Source organism: Rattus norvegicus, chromosome 19, assembly GCF_021556685.1.
Source record: "Rattus norvegicus strain SHRSP/BbbUtx chromosome 19, alternate assembly SHRSP_T2T, whole genome shotgun sequence".
Taxonomy (NCBI): domain Eukaryota; kingdom Metazoa; phylum Chordata; class Mammalia; order Rodentia; family Muridae; genus Rattus; species Rattus norvegicus.
This window is the reverse complement of record NC_141552.1, coordinates 49,725,291-49,739,929: the sequence shown is the minus strand read 5'-3', so window position 1 is coordinate 49,739,929 and position 14,639 is coordinate 49,725,291. Positions and strand designations below refer to the sequence as shown.

General features: G+C 43.5%; 1 protein-coding gene across 4 annotated transcripts in view; it reads right to left on the bottom strand.

Moving 5' to 3' along the window:
* Nucleotides 1-14,639, bottom strand: part of Tango6 (transport and golgi organization 6 homolog) — a 187,440-nt gene that overhangs the window by 133,209 nt on the left and 39,592 nt on the right. For 2 of the 4 annotated variants that reach the window (NM_001427103.1, XM_087594592.1), the window contains exons 9-11: nt 13,273-13,449; nt 10,777-10,906; nt 6,687-6,878 (exon numbers count right to left, since the gene is read on the bottom strand). In NM_001427103.1, coding sequence (NP_001414032.1) covers nt 6,687-6,878; nt 10,777-10,906; nt 13,273-13,449 — 499 coding nt within the window. The remainder of the gene's footprint in view (nt 1-6,686; nt 6,879-10,776; nt 10,907-13,272; nt 13,450-14,639) is intronic. The other 2 variants (XM_087594591.1, XM_087594593.1) reach the window with 1 other exon arrangement.

Here is a 14,639-nt window from a genome sequence, read left to right as displayed (position 1 = left end):
GGGTTCCGAATGGAGCCTGGTAAACAGCAGATACCTAATGTTATTATTAAGGAGTGAAGTAACTATGAGCATTGACTCAGTAGAAGCAGAATCAGGTGGGGAGAGATGAAACAGACAGGACACATCCATGCAGTACAAGTCACCTGCTCTTCAGAGTGAGACTCCCAGTCACAGCCAAAGCCCCCAACTTCAGCACTGGAGAAGAAGAAACCGCTAAGCTGGGAGATGGTTCAGCAGGTGAAAGTTCTTGCCTTGCAAGCCAGTCAACTGAGTTTACTCATGGGAGCCCAAGTAAAGATGGGAAAACCGACTCCAGAAAGCCATCCTGTGACCTCCACATGACCTCCCACCCTATACACACATGTACAATATAAGACACTTTTAAAAAGTAATTTTAAAGTCTCCATTCTTTTGCTTGGGAAGGGGAGGGTTATATGAAGGTGGGGTAAAGAATCAAAGGGTTGCCCTGAGTCTCAGATGGCACTAACATGGTGTTACGATTCGCACCCAGTCCCGTCCGTTCCTATTTAGCTAGTGCGTCTGTAGTGCCCAGGCTGCTGCAGCAGGACCGCGCACTGCTCCTCCCCCTTTTCTGTTGCTCTCCTTTGTTGCTTTCTCTGGAAGAGACTTTGCTTATTTATTTACTGAGGCAATGCGACATTTGCTTCAGGGAAAGACTTTATTCCTTCCTTCCTTTCTTTGCTTATCAATGCCACTATGTAGTTTAGGCAGTCCTAGAACTTATGGCAATCCTTCTGCCTCACCTCTGTGCTAGGATTACAGTCATAGTCTGCCTTGATGCCTGACTCCCTTCCTTTTAAAGATATTTGAGGGGGGTTTGGGATTTAGCTCAGTGGTAGAGCGCTTGCCTAGCAAGCGCAAGGCCTGGGTTCGGTCCCCAGCTCCAAAAAAAAAAGAAAAGAAAAAAAAAAAAGATATTTGAGCAGCTCAGATGAGGTTCACCCGACGCTCAGTCTCCCAGTTTCTCAGGGTGCTGACCAGCTATGGCTCTGTAGCCTCCACCTGTCCCTGTCTCCTTGCCTATCTTACCTGTACAAGCACAGACAGCTTCCCACTGATGCCCACCTATGTTTTCCAGAACAGCTCAATACCTTGTCTTTATATTGGGCACCTCTGTGTTCTGTTTCTGTAATGAGTCTGTTACACACACACACACACACACACACAATCTAAAAAAGAAAAGCACCAGGAAGAACATCATTTCTACTTGCTGATTACAGTGACAGAACTCAGCAGTGTACAAAGGGTGTAGTTTCTGAAAGGGCAGAGTAGGAACCTTGCTTACCCTGCACTGGCACTGGGCTCCTTGCTAGTCCTGATACACATGAGTACAGTCCCTCTCTTTGGAACACTCTTCCCACCTTCCCTGGCTATTGGTTATCCTTTAACCCGGTTCTCCACGGTCGCCTACTTACCTCCTGCCTCCAGAAGTGATCACCATCTGACACACCTCAGAATGAAAGGATTGCCATATGACATTCTTTGCTTTCTTTCTTTTAAAAATATTTTTTAGGCTGAGCAGTGGTGGTACAGACCTTTAATCCCAGCACTCAGGAGACAGAGGCAAAAGAATTTCTGAGTTCGAGGCCAGGCCTGGTCTACAGAGTGAGTTCAGGACAGGCAGGGCTACACAGAGAAACCCTGTCTCAAAAAACTTAAAAAGAATTATTTAATATCACCTAATGTCTGGTCCGCAAGTGTTACAAGAAATATCTCATATAATTCCTTTCTCTTTGGGTCGATGTCCTTAAACTCAGGCATAGCCTGCTGCACTTCCTGAGTTAAAGGTGTGTGCCACCATACCATTCCTAGACACAATTTGCCTATAAATTTTTAAATGTATGTGTGTATGTGTTTGTGTTCACATAGGTTAAGGGCAAGAGAGACTTCAGGCATTTCCCTCTATAGCTTTTGACTTTATAAGATAGGGTATCTCACTTAACATAATACTCACCAGTGGGCAGACTGGCTGGCTAGTAAGAGCCAGAAATCTGCTTGTGTCCACCACCTTCCCCTGACCCCATAAACAGTGGGGTCACAGATGAACTCTGCCAAGCCCAGCTTCTTTTTTTTTTCTTTTTTCTTTTTTTCGGAGCTGGGGACCGAACCCAGGGCCTTGCGCTTGCTAGGCAAGCGCTCTACCACTGAGCTAAATCCCCAACCCCCCAAATCCAGCTTCTTACACGGGTATTGGGGAATCCAGACTCAGGTCCTCATGCTTGCATGGAGATGGAGCCGTCTCTCCAGTTCCCCAGATGTTTATCTGAATCTAGTATTGGTTCCCTTACTTAGTCATTCATCCATCCATCCACCCATCCATCCATCCATCCATCCATCCATCCATCCATCCATCCATCCATCCACATCCATCATCCATCATCCATCCAGGCTTTTTTGAGACAGAGTCTCACTATGTAGCCCTGGCTGTCCCAGAACTCACTATGTAAACCAGGCTGGCCTTGAATTCACAGAGATCAGCCTACTTCTGCCTCTCCATTGCTGGGATCAAAGGCGTGTACTACCATGCCCAGCTTGGCTCTTTTTTTTTTTTTTTTAATGCCATTTATTTGATGAAGAAACAGAAACATGCACTAAAGGTTTTCACATTTTGGACCTGGCCGATTGTTTCCTTCAACCTTTGCTTAACCTAGCACTCTAGCGTCTGCCTTTCCTTAATTAGATTCAGGTTCAAGGTTCTGTGCTAAGGTCTTCTTCTTTACACTTCTTACTGCACACATGTGGGGACATATGACAACCTGCTTAGCCATCGATGGTGACAGAAGACCAATCTGTCCAAAATATTTGGCACAGTGTACACTGCTGTCTGCACTAACCCTGCAATGTACCGAGAAATAAGATGCAGAGGAATGAAATCATGAAAGATATGATGGAGTATAATAAAATTATGATGGCAATATCTACATAGGAGGTAGATACAAGGTATTCACTAGAAAATTCTTTCAACAAATATTCCTCATTAATACTTCAATTAATACACGCTACACACTCACAAAAGAAAAAGTCAAGTATGGTGGTGCACAAATGTAATCCCAGCAATTGGGGGATGGAGGGAGGCAGGAGGATCTCTGTGAGTTCTAGGCCAGCCTTATCTATATAGCAAGTTTCAGGTCAGCCTGGGATATATCAATTTCACTGGGAACATAGAATGTTCTATCCACAGCCCTTCAAACCATTTGGCAGGCAATGGTGATCATTCCCTATATCCATGACTTCATTAGAGATTGGAGAAATATAGTTTTCTAGTTCCTTCTGAATGGTTTTGGCTGTGACTGTCCCAGAAGGCAAGCATTCTACCAACTAACATCACTAGCCTGTGATTCTCCTACAGAAAATTCTCCATTGCTTATCTGATTAAGATAGGATTTAATCATTACAGGAAAGGCAAGACAAAGGCTTTCTTCATTCCCTTTGATTATCAATTTACAAAATATCGACCAGATGCCCTGACAATCTCTAACGAATCCTGAGAGGTTTAAAAACTCGTTTCTGTCTTTGATGTGTCTACTGTAGCCATTATTCCTCTGAATGCTGCAGTTGTGCTATGTGTTGCAACAAGAGTCCCTTCAAGGTGGCTCCTAACAGCTACTGCCATGACCCCATTAAATCCAGATGGCTTCCTTGTGCCCGGGCATATCAAGCTGCCTTGACGCTTACAATGTGCAACCTCCACCCCAGACCTCAAGTCAACCTTAGTCCCAGAGAGCACTGAGCATTCTGAGTAGAAACGGTTTTTATAGATTCCACTCTGGAACTAGGGCACTTAACTGCTGCTGACTGTCATTGTTCCTGGCTCTGATAGAGGACCACACTAGGAAATATCCATTGTTTTTAGAGAAAAACATTAATCATTCATTCACACTAATATTTCCAACTGAAATTCAAGAGTATACAAATTTTATGCTATTTCTTTGGTTTCCATACAGTTTTCCTTATACTAAAAATCTTAATTGCTGATAATATCAACCAAATGACATATAAGTTATTTTCTCTGTGTATATGTGTGTTTGCATGCATGAGAATGTGTGAATGTGTTTCAAAATAGTATGTCGATATCATCACTAGCCGTGAGATTACAAAGACATTTGTAATCTGGTGGTTCTTTTGTTCTGATGCATTTTGAATAACCTGTGTGAAGGGCAACACAATAGGTTAGTGCATCTTTTGTACTGGCCTAACCCCAGGGTTCCTTAATTAGGAGTGAGGGAGATCAGTGCAGAGGCACAAGCTCTACCAGTTTTTAAAACACTTCCCTGCCACCCAGCACCCTGACACAGAAACAAGCCTGGATGAGGAAGTTGTCAAGAACCATACAAAACGAATCGCCCTGCCGAGCAACATGAGGTCAGTGAACTGAAGGAGTAAGGGGCTTGGACAGAAACCAGGAACATGATTCCCATTAAACAGGCAAGCTAAGTCAGAGCTGACAGGCAGCAGCTAGCATTCTCAGCAGGAGCTCCTAGTGACATGCTGCTTAGCAACAAGGACTGCAGATGACAATGACAACCATACAAAGACATGGAGGATCAGATTTAAGTGTGACAATCATACCATCTTACAAATGACTCTTCACCAGCCAGGCACAACTAATTCTAGGTAAGTGGTAAAATATGGTCCCTGCATTGCCTGTGTGTTATTACTTTTATCTCCTACTCTTTAAGAAGGTAGTAAAAATTATTTCTCAGTCAATACACTTCAGAGACTGACCCGCACAGCAACTCTACTCTGAAAGCATTGTTTTTAGAATATCTTAAAACTGCACAGGATGCTATGGAGATAAACTATGAATCGGAGGATGCATGAAATTTAAAGTGGTCTTGTTAGCACAGTTTTGTAGGCATATATTTTTTTACAGCCAACTTTAATAAGGGTTCAACTTTCCCTCTAGCCTACCACCTACCAGAGGTAGTAGAAAGAAAGGTTATTAGGACAGGGGGCAGTGAGCCGCTTTAGAAATAGTTCTTGGGTGGATTCCAATCTTCATTCTCAGTTCTGTCCACTAGCAAACACCACACACACACCAACAGCTGAAGTCCAGTCCTCTTGGCAAACACAACACACAATCAGCAAAGGCAGCTCAATCCAGAAGAAACGCTGTGGCTTGCCAATCTGCCCAAGTCCACGGAAGTGGCAAGAAGCCACAGGAACCTCCGGACAAGTTCTTTGGTGAGTTTCTCTCTATGAAGTCACCACAAGTAAAGCTCAACAAGGCAACATAGGGGGAACCAAAACATGAATGTTGTCAGCAAAGACTAGGGAGGTGAAGCAAAGCAAACCAATTCTTGAGCTCCCCATTGTCTGTGGAGTCATATTTATATTCTTTCTAAACATCACGAGTCCTTTCCTGTGTCTGCTTCAGCAAAACATCCTTTCACACATGCCCCACCAAAACATCATTTGACATAATTGACTTTCCAAAGAAACCAGGAGTTTCCACTTCACAGTTTTTTGCTTGTTTGTTTGTTTGTTTGTTTGTTTGGCTGGCTGTTTGTTCAATTTTTTGAGACAAAGTTTCTTTGTGTAGCTCTGGCTGTCCTGGAACTTGCTCTGTAGACTAGGCTGACCTTGAACTCAGAGATCCTCCTGCCTCTGTCTCCTCAGTGCTGGGACTAAAAGTGTGTACAACCATGCTCAGGGTAACACTTTTTTTCAAATTTGAATTCCAACTGTTCTCAACTTGTGGGTATATATATATATGTATGTGACATATGCACACATGTGCCTATGTATGAAGGGCCATAGATAGGTCTACCCTATCTATTTGGCCAGAGTCTCTCACTAAGCCTGTCACTATGCTGGTGGGTTAGCAAGCTGCAGCAGATCCTTTGTGTGTGACCTACCCAGAGCTGGGGTTACAGGCACATGTGCGGTCACACCCAGCTGTTTAGGTGGGCACTGAATATCCAAACATTAGTTCTCAGGTTTGAACAGCAAGTGCTCTCACCTTCTGAGCCATTACTCCTGACATATGACCCATGTGCAACTTTAAAAAAAAAAGACTTTCCAGCTCTACTCTGGCATACTAAACTGAAGCCTCTCAAATATAGTCAAGTAGGTAGTGGTATATTTTTTAAATGCTAGGTGAGTTAATTTGTACTCAAAGTTGAGTATCACTCGATCATAAAAAATATGTAAAGAGGTTCAGGTTCTTGAAGTTTTCCTAGGTGAGGTTTATATCAGGATTGTGGTGAGCACATGGAGTAGTATGAAAGCCTCAGATTCAGCTGGTAAACTTAAGTAAGAGCCCTCATGTTTGACCAGAATTCCAAGGAAGATGGAAAGGATGCTGTCAAACTGCACTGTAAACTACTGTTTTTGAGACGGGGTCTCAGTTTATAGCCCTGACTGGAATTCACTCTATAGATGAGGCTGGCCTCTGGCTCACAGAGATTTGCCTACCTCTGCCTCCAAGAACTGTGATTAAAGGTATGCACCGCCATGCCCACTTAAGCAACATTTATTTTTTGGAAAAAAAAAATGTAAAGAAACCAAAATAGGGGCTGGGGATTTAGCTCAGTGGTAGAGCGCTTGCCTAGGAAGCGCAAGGTCCTGGGTTCGGTCCCCAGCTCCGGAAAAAAGAACAAAAAAAAAAAAAAAAAGAAACCAAAATAACAGTAGGCTGGATCCAGAGTGAGACAGCTACTAACCTGGGTGATGTGTGTGAATATCTGCTCTGACATTTTCTCACACAGAACGGCCAGCAACTGCAAGACCAACAGCTTCCGCTCCTGGTCTTCTATAAGCAGAGTCTGGTGTTGCTCTAATTCCAGGAGGCTTGTAGAGCAGGGGGGCTTGGGAGTGAACTCTGCTTCGTTTTCCTCCAGCAGATGAGACAACTCCTAAAGCAGGGGTGAGAGGAGGAGTGAAGAGAGGCAGCAGCACTGAGGACATGGCAGACGTAGGGAGTTTATGTGCAAAGAAGTGGTCTGTATTGACTACATTATACAGAAGGCTCAGCTACTCAGGATGCTGGGGAAAGAGGATGTAGCTGAGGCTACAGAGAGCACTCAGGACTACCCTGGATGACTCAGTGAGACCTGCCTCAAAACCAAAAAGTAAAAAGAACTAGGGCTATACAGGGATTTTGCTTCTTGTCTAGTACTGGAAGAAAATGAAAGAAAAACCAGCTGTAGAGAAATATGCACGTAGTGATACCAAGTACATGAACGTTCACAGAGACAGACAGAGAGAGACAGAGACAGGGAGGGAGGGAGGGAGAGAGAGAGAGAGAGAGAGAGAGAGAGAGAGAGAGAGAGAGCACAAACAATGTTTGTGGGAAAAATCCAATTCATGGAAATTGCCCTCTGAATTCCACACATGCACAGTGCACACAAAGTCCTCCACTATGTACATAATCACACACACAAATAGTAAGTATAAAAAAGGACTTGTTTGACTTTTTATAACACTAACAATTCTGTCACTAGCCTTCCATGAACTGAGCCCTCAGAGATATAACTCAGTCAAAGTCCTTTTAGATATATTGGAAGCCTTTCCATTAAGATAAGTCAGAAAGAAATCTCTATTAACGGAGACTTCATTACTGTGGGTTGGTAAGCTTCTCCATTGTGAATTCTCATAGAAAAGGAAAACCTTAAGTTCCCTAACAATTAGTGCTTTGCTAAGGTAGCTGACAGCTGAGAGAGATGGTATTCCACTGCGCCTGGGTAATTTGCCTCCCCAGGGGACATTTTGAAATGTCTGCAGGACATTTTGGGTTGTCACGATTGTGGGTTAACAAAGGCATTTAGTGGGTAGAGGTCACAGATGGTGCTAAATATCCTACAGAGAACAAGACAACCACACGGAAGAGCACACTTATCTAGACCAAAGGTCAGTTTTGCCAAGATGAAGGTTCCCTGGTTTCAAGTGGGGTTTCCTAAACATTTCAACTCACAATCCTTTCCATGAGAAATTTTAATACAACCCCATGTATGGATGTACATAAAATAGGTCAAGCATATAGTGGCAATAAATGATAAAGAAATTAACTTTAAAACATTCTTTGGCATACATATACTTTTACCATCTATTAAAGATGAACAAATTTGCATACTAATAAGATGGGGTGCTTGACTAATTTTACATTAAAAATCCAAGCCTGAATGTTTGATGCTGCAGAATGCACAGCATCTTCAGTGTTTATTAGAGCAGATCCATCTTTTGATTTTTTTTTTATCATCAATGCTAAAAATTCAGCTTCCCTTATAATACAAAAATAGGGGAAATCAGTCAAGAACCATTTCAGAACTTATTCAAAATTCTGTCCTAATCCAAGGCCAAAAATTGTTTAATAATTTTTTTACAAAAGGCCAAAGTCAGCAGCCCAATCAGAAAATTTTAATATATTTATCATTATGCATGTGTCTGTATCTGTGTGTGTCTGTGTCTGTGTGTGTTTGTCTGTGTCTGTGTGTGTCTGTGTCTGTGTGTGTCTGTGTGTGTGTGTCTATGTGTGTGTGTGTGTGTCTGTGTCTGTGTGTGTCTGTGTCTGTGTGTGTCTGTGTGTGTGTGTCTATGTGTGTGTGTCTGTGTGTGTGTCTGTGTCTGTGTGTGTCTGTGTCTGTGTGTGTCTGTGTGTGTGTGTCTGTGTGTGTGTCTGTGTCTGTGTGTGTCTGTGTCTGTGTGTGTCTGTGTCTGTGTGTGTGTCTGTGTGTGTGTGTCTGTGTGTGTGTCTGTGTGTGTCTCTGTGTGTGTGTGTCTGTGTGTGTGTCTGTGTGTGTGTCTGTGTCTGTGTGTGTGTCTCTGTGTATGTGTGTCTCTGTGTGCGTGTGTGTCTCTGTGTGTCTGTGTGTGTGTGTGTGTGTGTGTGTGTGTGTGTGTGTCTGGGGGGGGTGGCAGTTAACGTTCAGGAGAGTACAGAAGAAGATGCAGGATCCTGTGGTGCTCAAGGCAGTGGCAAGGCCTGACATGGAGGCTGAGAACATAACTAAAGGCCTCTGGAAGAGTGGCAAATGCTCCTAACCTGAGCCTCTCTCCCATCCCTCAACCAACAATTTTTAAAATCAAAAATCCTATTGCGATAAAATTAAAAAACATACTAATTTATTATTTACCTGCTGAAGAATGATGAACTTATTTTTCCACTGCTAAACCATTGTTTCTATCAAAGCAAAGGTGCTGTGATTTACAACCTACAATGACCTCAAATCGTAGTGGAAATATCTCACTCAGGCTTGCTTGTTGCGCTGAGTGGCCTGACAGCCTGTGCTGTGCAAAGGCCTCAGTGAGGCTGCGTAGTGCAAAAGCTCTCAGAAACACCCTGAGCTCATTTCTCATCTGGTGCTGAATTATGTTTTGGCTATTTTATGTTCAGAAATCTTTTAGTGTTCACAAATATTCTGTGACCTCCACATTTACTATGTGACCTCCTCTGGAGTCAAGACCCAGTTTATGGGGTTTGGGTTGACTGGACACAGCTTAGCTGGTAGAGGACCTGCCTAGCATGCATGTACTCCTGGGTTCCATCACCAGAACTGTATGATGAAGGCCTGTAATCCTAGCACTCAGAAGTTTAAGGTCATCACTGGCTAGACAGCTTGAGGCCACATGAGACCCTTCAAAAAACAAACAAACTGGGATTTAGAATAAAGCCCTCTGATTGAGTAGTGGTAGAATTTTGTTTTGTTTGTTTTGGAAACAGTCTCCTTATATAACCTGTGCTGGCCTGAAATTCAAAACTGTTTTCCTGCCTCAGCTTCCAGAGTGCTGCTATTACAGGCATGTGTCACTATACTTGGCTGATTTGAACCTTTAAAAACAAATTCATTTATTTTTATTTTATGTGTATGAGTGTTTTGCCCACGTGTATATATGGACACTGTAGGGTGTGTGTGTGTGTGTGTGTGTGTGAGAGAGAGAGAGAGAGAGAGAGAGAGAGAGAGAGAGAGAGAGATGATCAGAAGGAGAAACTGAATCCCCTAGAACTGGAGTTACAGAAGGTTGTGAGCCACCATGTGGGTGCTGGGAACTGAACTTAGGTCCTCTACAAAAGCAGCCAGTGCTCCTACCCAAAAAGTAGCTGGAAACAAAGCATACAAGTGGGCTCATGCCTCCTTAGACATGAGTGTGGCTGACATGGAGATGGGCCTGGACACGGAGATGAGAAAGCATCAAAAGAAATGCCCCTACTTCAAGTTCTAGAAACATCGGCTTCTGTTCCCAGCCACCACCCATGCTTAAACTCCAGACACTCTCTCAGGACAGACTCGAGAGAGTGGAAACCAGCAGACACCAGGCAGAGCCAACAGTATGGGTACAAGTTACTACTGGAGACTAGGAAGCACAGCAACCAGCACTCGGCAAGGAACCGGAAAAGGTTTTAAGTGGTTACAGAGCGAAATGAGGGAGGCAGAATGGCTGAGTTTCCCTTCCAAATACCTGACAGTACAACAGTCCTAAAGGATAAGGGATTACTCCGAGGCTGCAGAACCTGCTATTAACTTCAAAAGAGATCTGACTGTCAACACGGAGCAAAGATTAACTCCTTCATGGACTAGCAAGGCAGCATGTTCATGCCTGCATTTCGATGCAGATGCGCCAGCACTGGCTCCACTGATGTTCCTTCTCCTGTCCACTCCACAGCCCATGGGCAGCTGAATCAACTACTCTTGGTCTTCTGTTCATGTGTCCTAAACTGGAAGCTAAATTTTAGGACCTAAAATTAGGAACACTGAAAAAGACAAAGGCTCTCCTAGAGCTACCCCAGAATGAAGTGGTGTAACTGTGGGCTCCTACCTTCAAACAAAAGATGAAGAAATCTCCTGCCAAGCCACACGGCTGGCAGTGCAACAGCAAGTCCCCAAGATGCTCCATCTGGCTCTGCTCTGAAGACACCTTCTGGTACAGGGCCTCATCTTCATCATCACTACAACACAGGGCAGGATCACCCATCAGTGTCGACAAGCAGTGGTTTTCCTAGAATCTCAGTAATTCTCATTTTTAAAAGGTTTATTTTATGCTGTGTGTATGGCTACAGGGGCACATATGTGTTGGCACAAAGTTGCATGTGGATGTCGGAGGACAATTCTCAGGAATCAGGCCTCTCCTGACACCTGGTGGGATCCAGGAATCCAACTCAGGTCGGGGCCTAAGCACAAGCACCTCTACCTGCTGCGCCATCGCCGAAGCTGAGACCTCGGAGTACCATTCTAAAGTAAAGTATTCCCAGACAGGCATCTTCAGATAGACCTGGAAAACACTCTCCTTTATCTCTAGGCTGAAGAACGCAAGGTGTTTATTATTAGAAGCTAAATCGATGTAGTCTGTATGATTGATTATTCTCAGCTAGGAAAAGATTTGTGAAGGAAGTGGCTTTAAATGTGATTCTTTGAAAAAAATTTAAAAACAGTCAGGTGTATCTAAAAAAAAGCTGATTACTGATGCTGGGTGTGGTGGTCCATCCCCGTATCACACACTTAGGATGATGAAGGACGACTGCTTCAAGTTTGAAGCTAGCCTGGACTAGACAGTAACTTCTAGACCAGCCTCAGTTACACAGCAAACAAGCAGCAACGATAAAAAAGTTTAAACAGATCTGCTTCCAAAAATCATATCTAAGTGCTCATATAGAGCTGGGTGTTTGCTTTGTTTCTTTTGAGACAATCTCATTACAAAGCCCAGGCTGGCATGGAGCTCGATACTAAGGTCAGGCTAGCTTTGAACTCACAGAGATCTGCCTGCCTCTGCCTCCCAAATGCTGGGAATGTGTGCCACTCTGGCTTAACATTCCTTTTAAACAACTTCTTACTGGAAATTTCTGCTGGGTTAATGAGAGTGAAAGGAAGTGGTGAAACAGATCCACTGCCTGCCCCACTCCACCCCTCCATCCTGCCCCGCTACGCCCCACCCCACTACACCCTTAGGGAACTAACAAGGCCTTTGGAGCAAATGATAACACACATAGTTTTCAATTTTTTGGAAACTCTGACTGCTTTACGTGACTATGGACCCTGTGTTTTTTTTAAAACCCAGGTGTTCATGTAACATTTTTTTTGATGAGTGTATAACATCAAAAGGACTACACCCCTAACCTGAGAAGACACCCCAGACTTTAAGGAGTGGTTGCTTCTGGCAGTGGATGGAGATTCATTTAATCACTAGTTACAAACTATATTCTCATCAGAAAGTAAAATAATAATTTCAATGAGAACTGTGGGTTTTCATATAGATGTGTACGAATTAAACTTGCCAAATAATTTTAAAATCTTATAGTTAATGGGCACAGTAATAGACCTGCTAAAATTTAACAGTTCTCAGGAAGCTTCCATTTGTTCTGATAATTCTACTTTAATACATATTTTTCTATTTTGTCAAGTCTATTATATTCATTTACATTTTAAATTTTCACCAAATTAATCATGAACATAAAGTTAAATTTAAGCACTTCAACAAACAGCAACTCTGAATGTGACCGAAGGGAGCGGGTGGGCCAGAGACATCCCCCTGAGGAAAGTCAACAAAAGCTTAGGTTCTGAGAAAATAGCATCCTCCACAAATCATCAGAAAGTAGAAGCTACGTAAAATAGACTTGTGGAGCTGGGATCACAGCTAAGTTGCCTAGTATGCATGTGGCCCCAGGTTTAATCTCAGCACAACAAAAACAAAATAAAATAAAATAAATTTCCACTCTACTAAAATCTATTTATTAAATACTTTCTAATCCATTCTTATGAGAAACAAACCTCATTACAAAATTACCAAGGACGATGATCAGACAATTTCCCTTAAGAATGTTCTGGGGAGGGAACAGAGGATCTGGGTTCGATTCCTAATATCCACACGGTGGCTCATAACCATGGTAACTCGAGTTCCAGGGGACTGGATACCTCTGCTCCGTCAGGCATTGCATGCAATGTATAGACACAGACAAAACAAATGCATACAAATCCACACTGCTCTGAGTCGGAAACAGACTGGACCGCTCTGGTGTTAAGGATGAACATGTGCTGCCCTTTGCTCTGACTCCCTGGCAAACACTGAGCGGTGACTGGGCTTGCAGTGGTGCAGAGCCGTGAGGCTCCAGTAAACCACACCTACTATTAGCTGGCATCTGGGAATGACACCCAGAGGATCATTTAAGGCTCTGCTTTCTTTAAAGATTATAAATAGCAAGCACCTTGGCTGCCTGTTTCTGGTTTCCTTTCCGTCAGCGCCCCTTAGTGGCTGACTCACAGAAAGTGTCATTATAACATTCTATCAGGCGTGACAAGCAAGGGTGGGTAGTAAGCTCACCTAAGGGCCTCTTTGACAGTAATCACAATGCCACCGTGCGTAGCAGCTCTAAACTGACACTGAGGATGGAGGGCGGGCACAGCTTTGTCCAACCCTGAAAATCCTCTCAGGCTGGCAATTGCCCTCTTCCTTTCCAGCTTCACCAGAGCCCATAACAAGATCTCTTGGCAGAGTGACCTGGCAGACAAAGCAGGTATGAATGAATGAGCTTGTCATCTCACAACACGACGCTAGCAAGCTATGCGAGGAGGAAAAGAAGGAAAGACTGTCAGGTTCCACTTCACCCCAAATGCTGCCTGGCCACTGGCTGCTGACACACACAACAGGGAAGCACGCATCTTGCAAATTTCAGAGTGCAAATGCCCTGGAGGTCACCCAGGGACAGCCTAACCCCTGGCTCTAGAAGTAACCTTGGTGGCCACATCAAGTGATTTTTTTTCTTATTTCAAGTGTGTTCTACCTTTAGATCAGACACTATAAATGAAAGTTTGCAATGATAAAAAATCCATTGTCAGGGGATCATCAGCTGGTGACCTATGAATGAATGGCCTATGAGCAAAACTGATGTTTTCTTTACCAGTGCCATTAACTGGGGTTCGGGGGACACACCTTCCTGTCAGTCTTTGATGATGATGGAACCATGCTATGAGAACTCAGAGGTTTTTGGTATTTTAAGATTTATTTTTATCTTTAGGCTGGACATGGTTGTCCATGTCTTTAGTCAAGACTGCAGGGCTGAGTGTCTTTCCTCATCCTTAGCTAATGACTGTGTGAGTCACTGAGCTCATTGTTTGTCAGGGACCCTGCCAGGGACTGCAGTTCACAGTCTCCATAGTAATCCAGGAAAGGGTGTGACTAAACTCTGACCCTGTGGACGAAATGTCATAATGACCGATAATACAGCTAATCCAAGAATAAATCTTTTTAAAAATTAATTTACTTAATTTTATGTGAGTGAACGCTTTGCCTGCATGTATGTCTGTGCATCAGATGTCCTGGGACTGGAGTTACAGTTGTTAGCCTCCATGTGAGCACTGGGAATGGAAGAGCAGCCATCGCTCCAGCCCCCAAGTGAATCACTTTTACGGTGACACAGAACGGTGTTTTCTGGATGACTAAGAAGCCCCCCCCCTTCTATAATGAAGACTCTGAATATTAATGCCAAACCCCAGGCTAAGCTATGCTGTCACGTTCAAATGCAGACTTTTCAAATGTATTCTCCACGAGGACACTATGACCTACCACTGTTCCCCTCCCAGAGACAGTAAAATGCAGGATTTCTTACTGTTCAAACAATGGCATATTGACCCATGGAAATCCCTTCTGTTGTATAGAATAGGCTACAGAAAATCATCCCAAACACTACA